The 15,410-nt window shown below is 35.2% G+C and overlaps 2 protein-coding genes across 3 annotated transcripts in view; one reads left to right on the top strand and one right to left on the bottom strand.

The window, feature by feature from the left end:
• The window catches only part of LOC143348962 (uncharacterized), a 438,943-nt gene that overhangs the window by 210,422 nt on the left and 213,111 nt on the right, over positions 1–15,410 (top strand). The window lies entirely within an intron of this gene.
• LOC143348961 (uncharacterized) overlaps positions 1–15,410 on the bottom strand; it is a 69,079-nt gene that overhangs the window by 10,295 nt on the left and 43,374 nt on the right. For both annotated transcript variants that reach the window (XM_076779758.1, XM_076779756.1), the window contains 2 exons: positions 11,319–11,461; positions 2,170–2,461 (listed from right to left, as the gene is read on the bottom strand). In XM_076779758.1, coding sequence (XP_076635873.1) covers positions 2,170–2,461; positions 11,319–11,461 — 435 coding nt within the window. The remainder of the gene's footprint in view (positions 1–2,169; positions 2,462–11,318; positions 11,462–15,410) is intronic.

Below are 15,410 nucleotides of genomic sequence, written 5' to 3'. Positions count from 1 at the left end.
ACCCCTGCAACTGAAAATAATTTTTCCAGAACGATCTAAAATTTTTTTTTTCTGTCGAAAAATTTAAGCATCTACGTCCTGTCGATTTTCCTTAAAAATTGGTTTCTGATTTCTAGTAATTTTATTTAACGTCCAACAGAAAAGTTGTTTAATACTTTTTTGTAGCTATCTATGAACTCTACTTCTCCCCAAAATTTCAATGAAATATATTCACTATTGTAGGAGTTATGGTCGTTTGAAAATTGGACCATTTTTATAGGGTTTTTCTCATTTTACAGACTGAAGAATCAACTTTTCGAATATTTTTGCAATTTCTACATATTCTACACTAAAATACGCGTCGTTTGCCTTTTTGAACATTAAAATCGTCCAATCCGTTCAGGAGTTATGGCCTTTTAAAGATTCGCATGAAATTTCAGGGTACCATTTCTGGCCTCAAATTAGATTTTTTTTTTTCTCGAAAGTGGGTAGGATTTCGGGACTATGTCTAATGACCAAAAATGATTGTAATTGACCCCAGCAACTGAAAATAATTTTTCCAGAATGATCTAAAATTTTTTTTTTCTGTCGAAAAATTTAAGCATTTACCCCCTGTCGATTTTCCTTAAAAATAAGTTTTTCATTTTTAGTTACTTTAGTTGACGATATATGGAAAAGTTGTTTAATACTTTTTTGTAGATACCCATGAGCTCTACTTCACAAAAAAGTTCCATTGAAATATATTCACTATTGTAGGAGTTATGGTCGTTTGAAGTTTAGACCATTTGTTATGTGGTTTTTCTCATTTTGTAGGGTCAAGGATCAACTTTTCGAATATTTTTGCAATTTCTACATATTCTACACTAAAATACGCGTCGTTTGGCTTTTTGAACATTAAAATCGTCCAATCCGTTCAGGAGTTATAGCATTTCAAAGATTCGCATGAAATTTCAGGGTACCATTTCTGGCCTCAAATTAGATTTTTTTTTTCTCGAAAGTGGGTAGGATTTCAGGGGTAGGTCTATCCACCAAAAATACTTGTAATTAACCCCAGTAATTAAATATAATTTTTTTAGCACGATTTGAAACTTTTTAATTTTGTCGAAAAATTTCACACTTTCTTGAATTTTTTTCTCAAAAATGGTTAAGATTTCGAGACTATGTCTAATAACCAAAAATGCTTGTAATTAACCCCAGTAATTAAATATAATTTTTTTAGCAAGATTTGAAATTTTTTAATTTGATCGAAAAATTTGAGCACCTACCCCCTGTCGATTTTCCTTAGAAATTGGTTTTTCATTTTTAGTTACTTTAGTTGACGTTGTATGGAAAAGTTGTGTAATACTTTTTTGTAGGCAATCATGAACTCTAGTTCTCCTCAAAATTTCATTGAAATATATTCACTATTGTAGGAGTTATGGCTGTTTGAAATTTAGATAATTTTTATGGGGGTTTTCTAAAATTACGGGGTCAACGAACAACCTTTCGAATATTTTTATAATTGCTACATATTCTACACTAAAATACGCGTCGTTTGCCTTTTTGAACATTAAAATCGTCCAATCCGTTCAGGAGTTATGACATTTTTAAAGATTCGCATGAAATTTAAGTGAAACAACTCAATGTATGGTCAGACATCGCATTTTCAGTTAGGAATTTTTTTCTCGAAACTGTGTAGGATTTCGAGGATATCTCTAATAACAAAAAATGATTGTAATTAACCCCTGCAGCTAAAAATAATTTTTCCAGAACAATTCAAAATTGTCTAATTTCATCCAAAAACGTCCCACATTCTCGAATTTTTTTCTCAAAATTCTATAAGATTTCAAGCATACATCTAATAACCAAAAATGATCACAATTGACCCCTCCAACCGAAAATAATTTTTCCATTATCTTCGATCCCATCTTTCTCACATTTATCCACGATTTTCTCTAATTATAAAAAAAACTATCGCCATATTACAAAAGTTCGTCCATTTGGCTCAACCCAGACCTAACCCACACCTATACAAAAGTAACGAGCAGTTAGTAAACGGTTGCAATATAAAGTTGGAGACAACAAGTCGCGGAACAAATTCCCTGCTGTTTCCCTTTTCGTATGACAATTCCACTGTAACGTCCGTCGAACAGGAAATCGATGGCGCGACAGTCGCGGGAAGAATCGACCGGAAACAAACTGATTTATTACCCATCACGAGACACGTAGTCGGCGGTGGCTGCGTAGTCGAATACGTCGCGTTAATTTCGACGTATCCCTGCTGCTCCGCGGAAGGCTCCTCCGCCGGATCACCGGAAGCTTCCAAACTGTCGACGGCGTCCGTGCTTTCCTCCAGCGACGGTGTGTAATTACTTTCTATCGTCGTCGACGGGAGGTACGAGGGGCCTGCGGAGGGGTCGGTGCTCGGATTGTAATTCTGCCACCAACAATATACCTCACCGGCGACGCAGAGACAATGAGAGTTCGGGTCGTAGGATGGTATCTGGAACACGAACGCAAAACTCACATGTATACTCTCTGCGTTGCGAACTTAAACCCTTTTACAATCTAACGAGTGTTCTGTGTTTTTTCCTGTACAGATTTTTAGGGATCTAGAAGTCTCCAGGCCATGATGTTTCAGGACCTGGAACGAGTCATAGTCAGGACCGCAAGAGGAAGTGTTTTAGCTAGTGTCGCCATGTTTAGATGGCCATTTTTAGAGGTAACAACTGAAGGTTTTATTCAAGACCAAAGAAACATTCAGAAAAGCATGTACAAGATGGCTTGTAGGGCTCTAAGTGCCCCAGTAGTGTCAAAGTTTATGTTTCAGCACCCTAAACAAGTGAATTGATAGACATAGAAGTAGCTGAGGGCCTCAGACCATAGTCAGGACCAAGAAGAAGTGTTTTAGCTACTGTCGTCATGTTTAGATAGCCATTTTTAGAGGTAATAGTTGAAGGTCTCACTCAAGACCAAAGAAACATTGAGAAAGGCACGAGCAAGATGTCTTGTAGGGCTCTAAGTGCCCCAGTAGTGTCAAAGTTTATGTTCCAGCACCCTAAACAAGTGAATTGATAGACATAGAAGTAGCTGAGGGCCCTCAGGCTATAGTCAGGACCAAGAAGAAGTGTTTTAGCTACTGTCGTCATGTTTAGATAGCCATTTTTAGAGGTAAACCAGAGAAACATTCAGAAAGGCATGAGCAAGATGGCTTGTAGGGCTCTAAGTGCCCCAGTAGTGTCAAAGTTTATGTTCCAGCACCATAAACAAGTGAATTCATAGACATAGAAGTAGCTGAGGGCCTCAGGCTATAGTCAGGACCAAGAAGAAGTGTTTTAGCTACTGTCATCATGTTTAGATGGCCATTTTTAGAGGTAACAACTGAAGGTTTTATTCAAGACCAAAGAAACATTGAGAAATGCACGAGGAAGATGTCATCTATGGCTCTAAGTGCCCCAATAGTGTCAAAGTTTATGTTCCAGCACCCTAAACAAGTGAATTGATAGACATAGGAGTAGCTGAGGGCCTCAGACCATAGTCAGGACCAAGAAGAAGTGTTTTATCTACTGTCGCCATGTTTAGATAGCCATTTTTAGAGGTAACAGTTGAAGATGTTACTCAAGACCAAAGAAACATTGAGAAAGGCACGAGCAAGATGTCATCTATGGCTCTAAGTGCCCCAGTAGTGTCAAAGTTTATGTTCAAGCTCCCTAAACAAGTGAATTGATAGACATAGAAGTAGCTGAGGGTCTCAGACCATAGTCAGGACAGCAAGAAGAAGTGTTTTAGCTAGGGTTGTCATGTTTAGATAGCCATTTTTAGAGGTAAACCAGAGAAACATTCAGAAAGACACGAGCAAGATGTTATCTATGGCTCTAAGTGCCCCAATAGTATCAAAGTTTATGTTCCAGCACCCTAAACAAGTGAATTGATAGGCATAGAAGTAGCTGAGGGCCTCAGACCATAGTCAGGACCGCAAGAAGAAGTGTTTTAGCTACTGTCGTCATGTTTAGATAGCCATTTTTAGAGGTAAACCAGAGAAACATTGAGAAAGGCACGATCATCTACTTAAATGGTGCCCCAGTAGCCCCAAGTAGCTCTAAGTGCCTCAGTAGTTGGTCCCCAATCCTCAAGAGTTTAGTTTACCACCTTGCTACATCATGATCCAGACAAAGGTAGTAGGATTAGTTAGTATGGAACTACTTGGGGCTAATCTAGACCTTTTTTTTTCTGTTTGTTCGTGGAGAAATCCTCATGGACACCTGAGGACCCACTCTAAGGGCTAAAATCCCATGGTGACCATCTTCAGACGCCTGGGCGAGGGACTGAGACATCACAGAGGAGACCTAACCCAGATCTAAGGCTAAAATGTTGTTGTTGCCATGTGGAGGGTTTCCACTGCAATGAACAGTGTCGTTTTTTAGGAAGTCACGATTTTTGCATGCAATTTCTGAAGGATTAAGTCTTCAGAGTTCTTTGAAAATGGTTAGACTACCCTCAATGGCAATTGATGTAACACAAATCCTCACGTGTTGACTATCAGGGCTAGAACAGTCACTAGGACTACATAACAAGAATGGGTCATAACCAGAGATTAGTGCAACGTCCTGGAGACCTTCATTTGCAGGATGAAATAAACCAAACTCGATGGCAATTGATGTAACACAACCCTCACGTGTTGACCACCAGGTCTGAGGACAGTCACTGGGATTCTAGAATAAAGAATGGGTAATAGATCAACTCAGGGACTGTGCAATGTCCTGGAGACCTTCATTTGCAGGATGAAACAAACCAAACTCGATGGCAATTGATGTAACACAACCCTCACGTGTTGACCACCAGGTCTGAGGACAGTCACTAGGATTCTAGAATAAAGAATGGGTAATAGATCAACTCAGGGACTGTGCAATGTCCTGGAGACCTTCATTTGCAGGATGAAACAAACCAAACTCGATGGCAATTGATGTAACACAACCCTCACGTGTTGACTACCAGGTCTGAGGACAGTCACTAGGATTCTAGAATAAAGAATGGGTAATAGATCAACTCAGGGACTGTGCAATGTCCTGGAGACCTTCATTTTCAGGATGAAACAAACCAAACTCGATGGCAATTGATGTAACACAACCCTCACGTGTTGACCACCAGGTCTGAGGACAGTCACTGGGATTCTAGAATAAAGAATGGGTAATAGATCAATTCAGGGATTGTACTACGTCTTATAGACTTTGATTGGCAGGATGAAACAAACCAAACTCGATGGCAATTGATGTAACACAACCCTCACATGTTGACCAGGTCTAGAACAGTCACTAGGACCTCAGAACAAGAATGGATCCCAATTTACTCAGGGATTCTGCTGGATCCAGCAGACTTTGACTTGCAGGATGAAGCAAACCCAGACTGTGGGTGTTGCACAATCTAAAAATTGTCCAAAATTCAGATTAGGCAGGACAAGGCAGGACTTTAGGCTGTTCCAACTGGACAAGTGGTACAACATCTCTGGAAACGGTCCCTGGTTAGACTACCCTCGACAGCAATTGATATAACACAACCCTCACGTGTTGATCAGGTCTAGAACAGTCACTAGGACCTCAGAACAAGAATGGATCCCAATTTACTCAGGGATCCAGCAGACTTTGACTTGCAGGATGAAACAACCCCAGACTGTGGGTGTTGCACAATCTAAAAATTGTCCAAAATTCAGATTAGGCAGGACAAGGTAGGACTTTAGGCTGTTCCAACTGGACAAGTGGTACAGCATCTCTGGAAATGGTCCCTGGTTAGACTACCCTCGACAGCAATTGATGTAACACAACCCTCACATGTTGACTACCAGGTCTAGAACAGTCTACTAGGACCACAGAACAAGAATGGATCTCAACTTACTCAGGGATTGTGCAACGTCTTGCAGACCTTCATTTGCAGGATGAAACAAACCACCCTCGATGATAATTGATGTAACACAACCCTCACATGTTGGCTACCAGGTCTAGAACAGTCACTAGGACCACAGAACAAGAATGGATCCCAACTTACTCAGGGATTGTGCAACGTCTTGCAGACTTTGACTTGCAGGTTGAAACAACCCCAGATTGTGGGTGTTGCACAACTAAAAATTGCTCAGAATTTGGATTATTTCGCTTTATTTTGCTGTTTGGACTGCTCCATCTAGACAAGTGGTACAGGATTGTTAGTCTAATCTTGGATTGTTAGTTTAATCTTGATAGAAATAGTATCAAAAATCATACTTCCAGAGTGTCACAGGACGCGTTACATGTTTGGTGTGCAATCCAGTTCGAAAGAGAGGGTTGAAAGCACCAGACGACGAAAGCCACATCGTTAACTGTGTATCCTCCGCTACACTCGAGAACCATTGAAACCCTAGCAAGCACTAATTAATAATATCGACAGTACGAAACGCTTAAAAGAAACTGAGGGGGCGATGTCTGCGCGCTGAGAGTGAAAAGGATGTCGAGGAACATCGCATAGAAGTAGTCTCATTTGAATCTGAAAGAAAATGGAGGGAAGCGGGAGAAAGACTCCGTGTGATTAATTTCGGCGCGAAAATTGGAGATGCGTCGACTTCTGATCTACTCTCGCGGGGTGGGTTAGGCGCCACCCTCGTTAATTGGACGCCCACGCCATATCGAGGGATGTTGCAACGCTCGTTGGAATTTTCACGCGGATTTCCACGAATCGAGGACGAATTTCTCAGTCGAACGAAATGTTTGTCAACGTAAATTTTTATGTGATATTTACACTTTGTGTTCCTCAGTCTCCATTGTTTAAATACAGTAATGATTCGTAAAATGAACAGCGTTCTATCTTTTATCAATTGAAACACACTTGACATGTTTTGATATAAACATTTGTAGTCTGGTTATAATAATGAGAATTTTCGAATGAATTTTAATTGAGCACCGGAAGTGAGATCGCGTCCATTTCTCTGGAATAATGTTATTAATTTAGAGAATAATTATTCTGTCTGAAGTATGCTTCGAATAATTACTGAGAGCTTCCGTATACAGGGTGTCCCACTCGACTCGAACATCTCCATGAAAATATTAAAATAGAAAAATTGAGTCGACTTTTTACAAAATTTCGGTCATTTTTCGGACACTTGATTCTACAAAATGGTGGCTTCTCAGTTTTGATTATCTTTGAAAGGAAACTTCGAACGAGATAATTTTATTCCTCATTTTTGTGTTGTATTAAGCCCAGTGAGGTGTATCGTCGATATTGATAGGTACACCCTGTATATTTGTGTTACCCCGATCGATTAGGTGCGTGAAATTTGAGGAATCTTACGCTGGAAGGTCGCGGCATCTATCCATCGGTCTTCGAACGTTCCAGGACGTAACAGTGCTCAGATTAAGTGCTCTAGGTGTTCTATATTCAATGTCACGTAAAGGTCAAGCTATTATAAATCATTGAATTTAAATGCAACTAACAACACGATGATAAAATTACATTTCGTTAGAAAAAGATAATTAAAATAACCAGAAATGCATGAAACTAACAAATATAGTAAACAATTATAATGGAACGATTAATGGAAGACTTTTATATTAACAAATGGTAAAAATAGTGTTCGTATCTTGAATTTTTTAGTCGATAAATAAAAGATTCTTAATTAATTTTAGCATATAGAATTATTAAATGTTTTTTTATACAGTGTCTTTGGCCAACCTTGGGAAATATTCTAATGGGGGATTCTGGAGGCTAGAATAAGTGGAAAATCAAGAATATCAATTTGTTGATGGAGGCTTTGTTTAAAAGTTATTAATGTTTAAAGTTCCGCCAGTTTTGAATTTTTTTCTCGAAAATGCGTAGGAATTTGGGGGTATGTGTAATGACCAAAAATTATTGTAATTGACCCCTGCAAGTGAAAATAATTTTTCCAAAACGATTTAAAATTTTTTGATTTTGTCGAAAAATTTTACATCTTCTCGAATTTTTTACTAGAAAACGGGTAGGATTTCGAGACTATGTCTAATGACCAAAAATGCTTATAATTGACCCCCGTAATTAAATATAATTTTTTTAGCATGATTTGTTATTTTTTAATTTTGTCGAAAAATTTCAGATATTCTCGAATTTTTTACTAGAAAATGGGTAGGATTTCGAGATTATGTCTAATGACCAAAAATGATTGTAATTGACCCCCGTAATTAAATATAATTTTTTTAGCATGATTTGTAATTTTTCAATTTTGTCGAAAAATTTCAGATCTTCTCGAATTTTTTACTAGAAAACGGGTAGGATTTCGAGATTATGTCTAATGACCAAAAATGCTTATAATTGACCCCCGTAATTAAATATAATTTTTTTAGCATGATTTGTAATTTTTCAATTTTGTCGAAAAATTTCAGATCTTCTCGAATTTTTTACTAGAAAACGGGTAGGATTTCGAGATTATGTCTAATGACCAAAAATGCTTATAATTGACCCCCGTAATTAAATATAATTTTTTTAGCATGATTTGTAATTTTTTAATTTTGTCGAAAAATTTCACATCTTCTAGAATTTTTTTCTCGAAAGTGGGTAGGATTTTGAGATTATGTCTAATGACCAAAAATGCTTATAATTGACCCCCGTAATTAAATATAATTTTTTTAGCATGATTTTTAATTTTTTAATTTTGTCGAAAAATTTCAGATCTTCTCGAATTTTTTTCTAGAAAACGGGTAGGATTTCGAAATTATGTCTAATGACCAAAAATGATTGTAATTGACCCACGTAATTAAATATAATTTTTTTAGCATGATTTGTAATTTTTCAATTTTGTCGAAAAATTTCAGATCTTCTCGAATTTTGTTCTAGAAAACGGGTAGGATTTCGAGATTATGTCTAATGACCAAAAATGCTTATAATTGACCCCCGTAATTAAATATAATTTTTTTAGCATGATTTGTAATTTTTTAATTTTGTCGAAAAATTTCAGATCTTCTCGAATTTTTTACTAGAAAACGGGTAGGATTTTGAGACTATGTCTAATGACCAAAAATGCTTATAATTGACCCCCGTAATTAAATATAATTTTTTTAGCATGATTTGTAATTTTTCAATTTTGTCTAAAAATTTCAATATCTATTCGAATTTTTTACTAGAAAACGGATAGGATTTCGAGATTATGTCTAATGACCAAAAATGCTTATAATTGACCCACGTAATTAAATATAATTTTTTTAGCATGATTCGAAATTTTTTAATTTCGTCGAAAAATTTCAGATCTTCTCGAATTTTTTTCTCAAAAGTAGGTAAGAATTCGAAGAAATATCTGATGACCAAAATTAATTGTAATTGACCCCTGGAACTGAAAATAATTTTTCCAAAACTCGTAATCTTATGCAAATTAGGAAGAAACATAGAAACCTAATCGTAACTTTTGAAAGATAAACGTGACCAATATAATCATTTTTCTCTCAAGGTTGCATTCTTTCTGTGCTCCAATAGTTTCCATGTACACACACGAGTACCAACAATTTGATATCCTATCGCATTTTTTTCCTGATAAAATGTATCATGTTCTTCCCTTGTCTCAATGACCTAAATACACGAAGGACAAAGTTCCAATGCCATTTCCCTATGCACAAAAGACAGATTATCAAAGAATTGCACCGACGTGCCCACACGTTAGACTCAGTGGGGATTTATTCATAAAAGCATGCGATATAATTCATCCTGCTTCCGCGATTCCAGATAAAGTTTCTCGATTCTTTTATTCGAGTTTTATTACGTACATTTGAAAAAACTAATATTTTACGTGTTCTCTTGATAACAGTTCTTTTGTTTAAAAATTTTAGTGGCAAAAATAAGAGGAAAATCAAGAATATCAATTTCTTGACTGAGAATTTGTTAAAAAGCTATTAATAATTAAATTAAAAAATTTCAAATCGTTCTGGAAAAATTATTTTCAGTTACAGGGGTCAATTACAATCATTTTTGGTCATTAAACATAGTCTCGAAAACCTACCCACTTTTGAGAAAAAAATTCGAGTATTGAAATTTCTAGACGAAATTAAAAGATTTTAAATCATGCTAAAAAAATTATATTTAATTATGGGGGTCTATTACAAGCATTTTTGGTCATTATACCTACCCTCAAAATTCTACCCGTTTTCTAGAAAAAAATTCGAGAAGGTGTGAAATTTTTCGACAAAATTAAAAAATTTCAAATCGTTCTGAAAAAATTATATTTAATTATGGGGGTCAATTACAAGCATTTTTGGTGATTATACCTATCCCCAAAATTCTACCCGTTTTCTAGAAAAAAATTCGAGAAGGTGTGAAATTTTTCGACAAAATTAAAAAATTTCAAATCGTTCTGAAAAAAATATTGTTAGCTGTGGGGGTCAATTATAATCATTTTTGGTCATTAGACCTACCCCCAAAATCCTACCCACTTTCTAGAAAAAAATTCGAGAAGGTGTGAAATTTTCCGACAAAATTAAAAAATTTCAAATCGTTCTGAAAAAATTATATTTAATTATGGGGGTCAATTACAAGCATTTTTGGTCATTAGACCTACCCCCAAAATTCTACCCGTTTTCTAGAAAAAAATTCGAGAAGGTGTGAAATTTTTCGAGAAAATTAAAAAATTTCAAATCGTTCTGAAAAAATTATATTTAATTATGGGGGTCAATTACAAGCATTTTTGGTCATTATACCTATCCCCAAAATCCTACCCACTTCCGAGAAAAAAATTCGAGAAGGTGTGAAATTTTTCGACAAAATTAAAAAATTTCAAATCGTTCTGAAAAAAATATTGTTAGCTGTGGGGGTCAATTATAATCATTTTTGGTCATTAGACATACTCCCGAAATCCTACCCACTTTCGAGAAAAAAATTCAAAACAGCCGGAACTTTAAATATTAATAACTTTTTAACGAAGCCTCCATCAACAAATTATTATTCTTGATTTTCGTCTTATTTTGGCTTCTAGAATCCCTCATTATAATTTCCCCCGGGGTTGGCCTAACACCCTGCATATAGATTTAATTATTTTGATATTTTAAATGAACTTTTATTTTATTTTATAAAATAGTTAGTGAAAGAACGTAATTTATCAACTAATTCCTGCTAAAATTAAAAGGTTCACATAGGTCATGAAAGTCAAGATTATTATGTTTTATAGAATAAAATTTAAATTATTTATTCCTGCATGAGGATCATTTTCGTTTAGTTATTATGTGCATTTATAATAATTTATTCTGCATGAGGATCATTTTTGTTTAGTTATTATGTGCATTTAGTTGCACTTTGGCTCCATAATAAGAAGGTTCGAAGATCGTACGAATAATTAGAAAAGAAGGGAACAAAAATATGGAAAATAATTACAATGTTTGTTTACTCACCGTCTGGCTGTGGGAGTACGTGTTTCCCTCGACAACGCATTTTTTTATAAACAATTCCTCGGTTGTAAATTCGTTGAAATTGTCTTCCTGAACCGCGATGTCCACCTCACCGAGGAGAACCTGGCCGGTTGTTCTTGCTGGAACTAAAAACAAACAACATTAGAGAACTCAAATTTAACAATATAGTTAACAAAAAATAGCGATTTCAACCAGTGTAAAAATTCAGAAAAAATCGTATCTTCAATGCTTTGAATGGAACCTTTTAACAAATATTTTTGAGGCTTCCTTTTCGAGGAAATCCACTTTGAGCAGCCAAGTAGAAATGTCGAATAATAGTCAGACAAATTCGTTTGCAGATTTTCGAAGTTAATTCTCTCGAAAACGAAGCATTTTATGAAAAATTCTTATTGGAAGACTAAATTGATTTCTAGAGCGTAGAATATAATAATTTTCCACTATCAATATTCTCAGATGTTATTGAAATTAGAAAAAAAGTTGCACGAAAATATCGATTACAAAATTGCAAAAAAAATCACTAAAAATTCGTAGTGTGTATTAATATATTATCACACTATAACAGAGTTATATTCTCAGAATTTCGAAGAATATCAAAGTCATAATAATAAATATTTTTCATGAAATTTCAAATTAACAAGACGATGGCAGAAAACCACAGAGGAACTTTTACCATAAATTTAAAATTAAAGATTGTTTTCATTAAAGCTTCGATAAGTACGTTAATTTGCACAGTGGAGCTACCGATTCACTTTGGAACAAAGTTTTTATCGAGAAAGTAGAGTAATAAACCCTTGGCGCTAAGACGCGTCTCGTAAATGCATCGATTAAGTATTACGCGAGTGGTGAGTGGTAAGTTAGCGAACGGGCTCTAGTGATAGCATTAATCTCTCTTTCCAGCGGTTTCGTAAATGTTCAAGGCCTTTGAAAGCTCCCATGACGCGGGATTATGTTATTGCAACAAAGGAGAATACGATGTGATGTTCAAGAATTCTTCCTTTCGAGACTGCAAGTGAAAATAATTTTTCCAGAACGATTTGAAATGTTTTTTTTCCCGTCGAAAAATTTAGGCATCGTCGATTATTCCTTAGAAATTGGTTTTTCATTTTTAGTTGACGTTGTATGGAAAAGTTGTGTAATACTTTTTTGTAGGCAATCATGAACTCTAGTTCTCCTCAAAATTTCATTGAAATATATTTACTATTGTAGGAGTTATGGCTGTTTGAATATTGGACCATTTTTAAGGGGTTTTTCTCATTTTTCGGACAAAAGAATCAACTTTTCGGATATTTTTAGAATTTCTATATATTCTACACTAAAATACGCGTCGTTTGCTTTTTTGAATATTAAAATCGTCCAATCCGTTCAGGAGTTATGATGTTTTATGTTTTTTGAATTATATTTTCATTTAGGAATTTTTTTTCTCGAAAGTGGGTAGGATTTCGGGGGTAGGTCTAATGACCAAAAATTATTGTAATTGACCCCAGAACCTAGATATAATTTTTTTAGAACGATTCGAAATTTTTTTTTTCGCTGAGAAATTTAGGCACCTACCCTTTGTCGATTTTCTTTAGAAACTGGTTTTTCATTTTTAGTTACTTTAATTGACGTTGTATGGAAAAGTTGTTTAATACTTTTTTGTAGGCACCCATGAGCTCTAGTTTAGAAAAAAGTTTCATTGAAATATATTGATTATTGTAGGAGTTATGGCTGTTTGAAAAGTGGACCATTTTTAAGGGGTTTTTCTCATTTTTCGGACAAAAGAATCAACTTTTCGAATATTTTTGCAATTTCTACGTATTCTACACTAAAATACGCGTCGTTTGCCTTTTTGAATATTAAAATCGTCCAATCCGTTCAGGAGTTATGATGTTTTATGTTTTTTGAATTATATTTTCATTTAGGAATTTTTTTCTCGAAAGTGGGTAGGATTTCGGGGGTAGGTCTAATGACCAAAAATTATTGTAATTGACCCCAGAACCTAGATATAATTTTTTTAGAACGATTCGAAATTTTTTTTTTCGCTGAGAAATTTAGGCACCTACCCCTTTGTCGATTTTCTTTACAAACTGGTTTTTCATTTTTAGTTACTTTAATTGACGTCCTACAGAAAAGTTGTTTAATACTTTTTTGTAGGTACTCATCAGCTCTATTTTAGAAAAAAGTTTCATTTAAATTTATTCATTATTGTAGGAGTTATGGCTGTTTGAAAAGTGGACTATTCTTATGGGGTTTTTCTCACTTTCCGTGGTGAAAGAGCAACTTTTTGGATATTTTTGCGATTTCTACATATTCTCTATTAAAATACGCGTTGATTGCTTTTTTAAACATTAAAATCGCCCAATCCGTTTAGGAGTTATGGCATTTCAAAGATTCGCATGAAATTTCAGGGTACCAGTTCTGGCCTCAAATTAGATTTTTTTTTTTTCTCGAAAGTGTGTAGGAATTCGGGGGTAGGTCTATCCACCAAAAATACTTGTAATTAACCCCAGTAATTAAATATAATTTTTTTAGCATGATTTGAAATTTTTTAATTTCGTCGAAAAATTTCACACTTTCTTCAATTTTTTTCTCGAAAATGGTTAGGATTTCGAAACTATGTCTAATAACCAAAAATGCTTGTAATTAGCCCCAGTAATTAAATATAATTTTTTTAGCATGATTTGAAATTTTTTAATTTTGTCGAAAAATTTCACACTTTCTTGAATTTTTTTCTCGAAAATGGTTAGGATTTCGAAACTATGTCTAATAACCAAAAATGCTTGTAATTAGCCCCAGTAATTAAATATAATTTTTTTAGCATGATTTGAAATATTTTAATTTTGTCGAAAAATTTGAGCACCTACCCCCTGTCGATTTACCTTAGAAATTGGTTTTTCATTTTTAGTTACTTTAGTTGACGTTGTATGGAAAAGTTGTGTAATACCTTTTTGTAGGCAATCATGAACTCTAGTTCTCCTCAAAATTTCGTTGAAATATATTCACTATTGTAGGAGTTATGGCTGTTTGAAAATTGGACCATTTTTATTGTGTTTTTCTCATTTTGCGGGGTCAAGGACCAACTTTTCGGATATTTTTAGAATTTCTACATATTCTATACAAAAATACGCGGCGTTTGGCTTTTTGAACATTAAAATCGACCAATCCGTTCAAAAGTTATGGCATTTTAAAGATTTGCATGAAATTTCAGGGAAGCATTTCTGGCCTCAAACTACATTGTTTTTTTTCTCGAAAATGGTTAGGATTTCGAGACTATGTCTAATAACCAAAAATGCTTGTAATTAACCCCAGTAATTAAATATAATTTTTCTAGCATGATTTGAAATTTTTTAATTTCGTCCAAAAATTTAGGCCCCTTCTCGAATTTTTTTCTCGAAAGTGGGTAGGATTTCGAGACAATGTCTAATAACCAAAAATGCTTGTAATTAACCCCTGTAATTAAATATAATTTTTTCAGCAAGGGAGGAACGATCCTTCTTGGGTAGGTTTGCTCAACAATCCATTACCTTCCGCGTCCATCCTCTGTCTTTCTCGGTTTCGAGGGCGTGAACACGACAAATCGATTTCTACGCTCCGGGAAAGTATGTCCGCCCGTGCACAGACAGTTCGTGTCTCGCTTTAAATTTCCCCGACATTCCCGGTCTGCCACGGCAGACAACCAGCATTGTGCTCGGGCAGAAACTCGCTAGAATGTTTGTTAACTGATGATTCTGAACGTTGCGAGTCAATGGCCTGGAAGCTGCACATTTTTCAATTGGCTTTCCCTTTGTTCGCGTACCACGGCGCAGAAATGGCCGTGCAACAGCCGAGGAATTTTACGTTCCCCGTTTCCCGCCATTCTCGTAAGGGAAACACGCTTTGCGAATTATTAAACGATAGTAAAATAGAATCTCAAACGAGGGAACCACGAATACTGCTCGAATATTCTTTACTGTTTTGTTGTTAGTTAATATTTAGAGTGTTGCTTGAAATTATACACTGTAACACTTTTGGACAGATATACAGGGTGTTCTAGAGGGTAAAATAAGAGGAAAATCAAGAATTTGTTGAGGCTTTGTTAAAAAGTTATTGACGTTT

This window comes from Colletes latitarsis, chromosome 12 (genome assembly GCF_051014445.1).
Source record: "Colletes latitarsis isolate SP2378_abdomen chromosome 12, iyColLati1, whole genome shotgun sequence".
Taxonomy (NCBI): domain Eukaryota; kingdom Metazoa; phylum Arthropoda; class Insecta; order Hymenoptera; family Colletidae; genus Colletes; species Colletes latitarsis.
The sequence above is the reverse complement of the archived record's forward strand: the minus strand, read 5'-3'. Positions and strand labels throughout refer to the sequence as shown.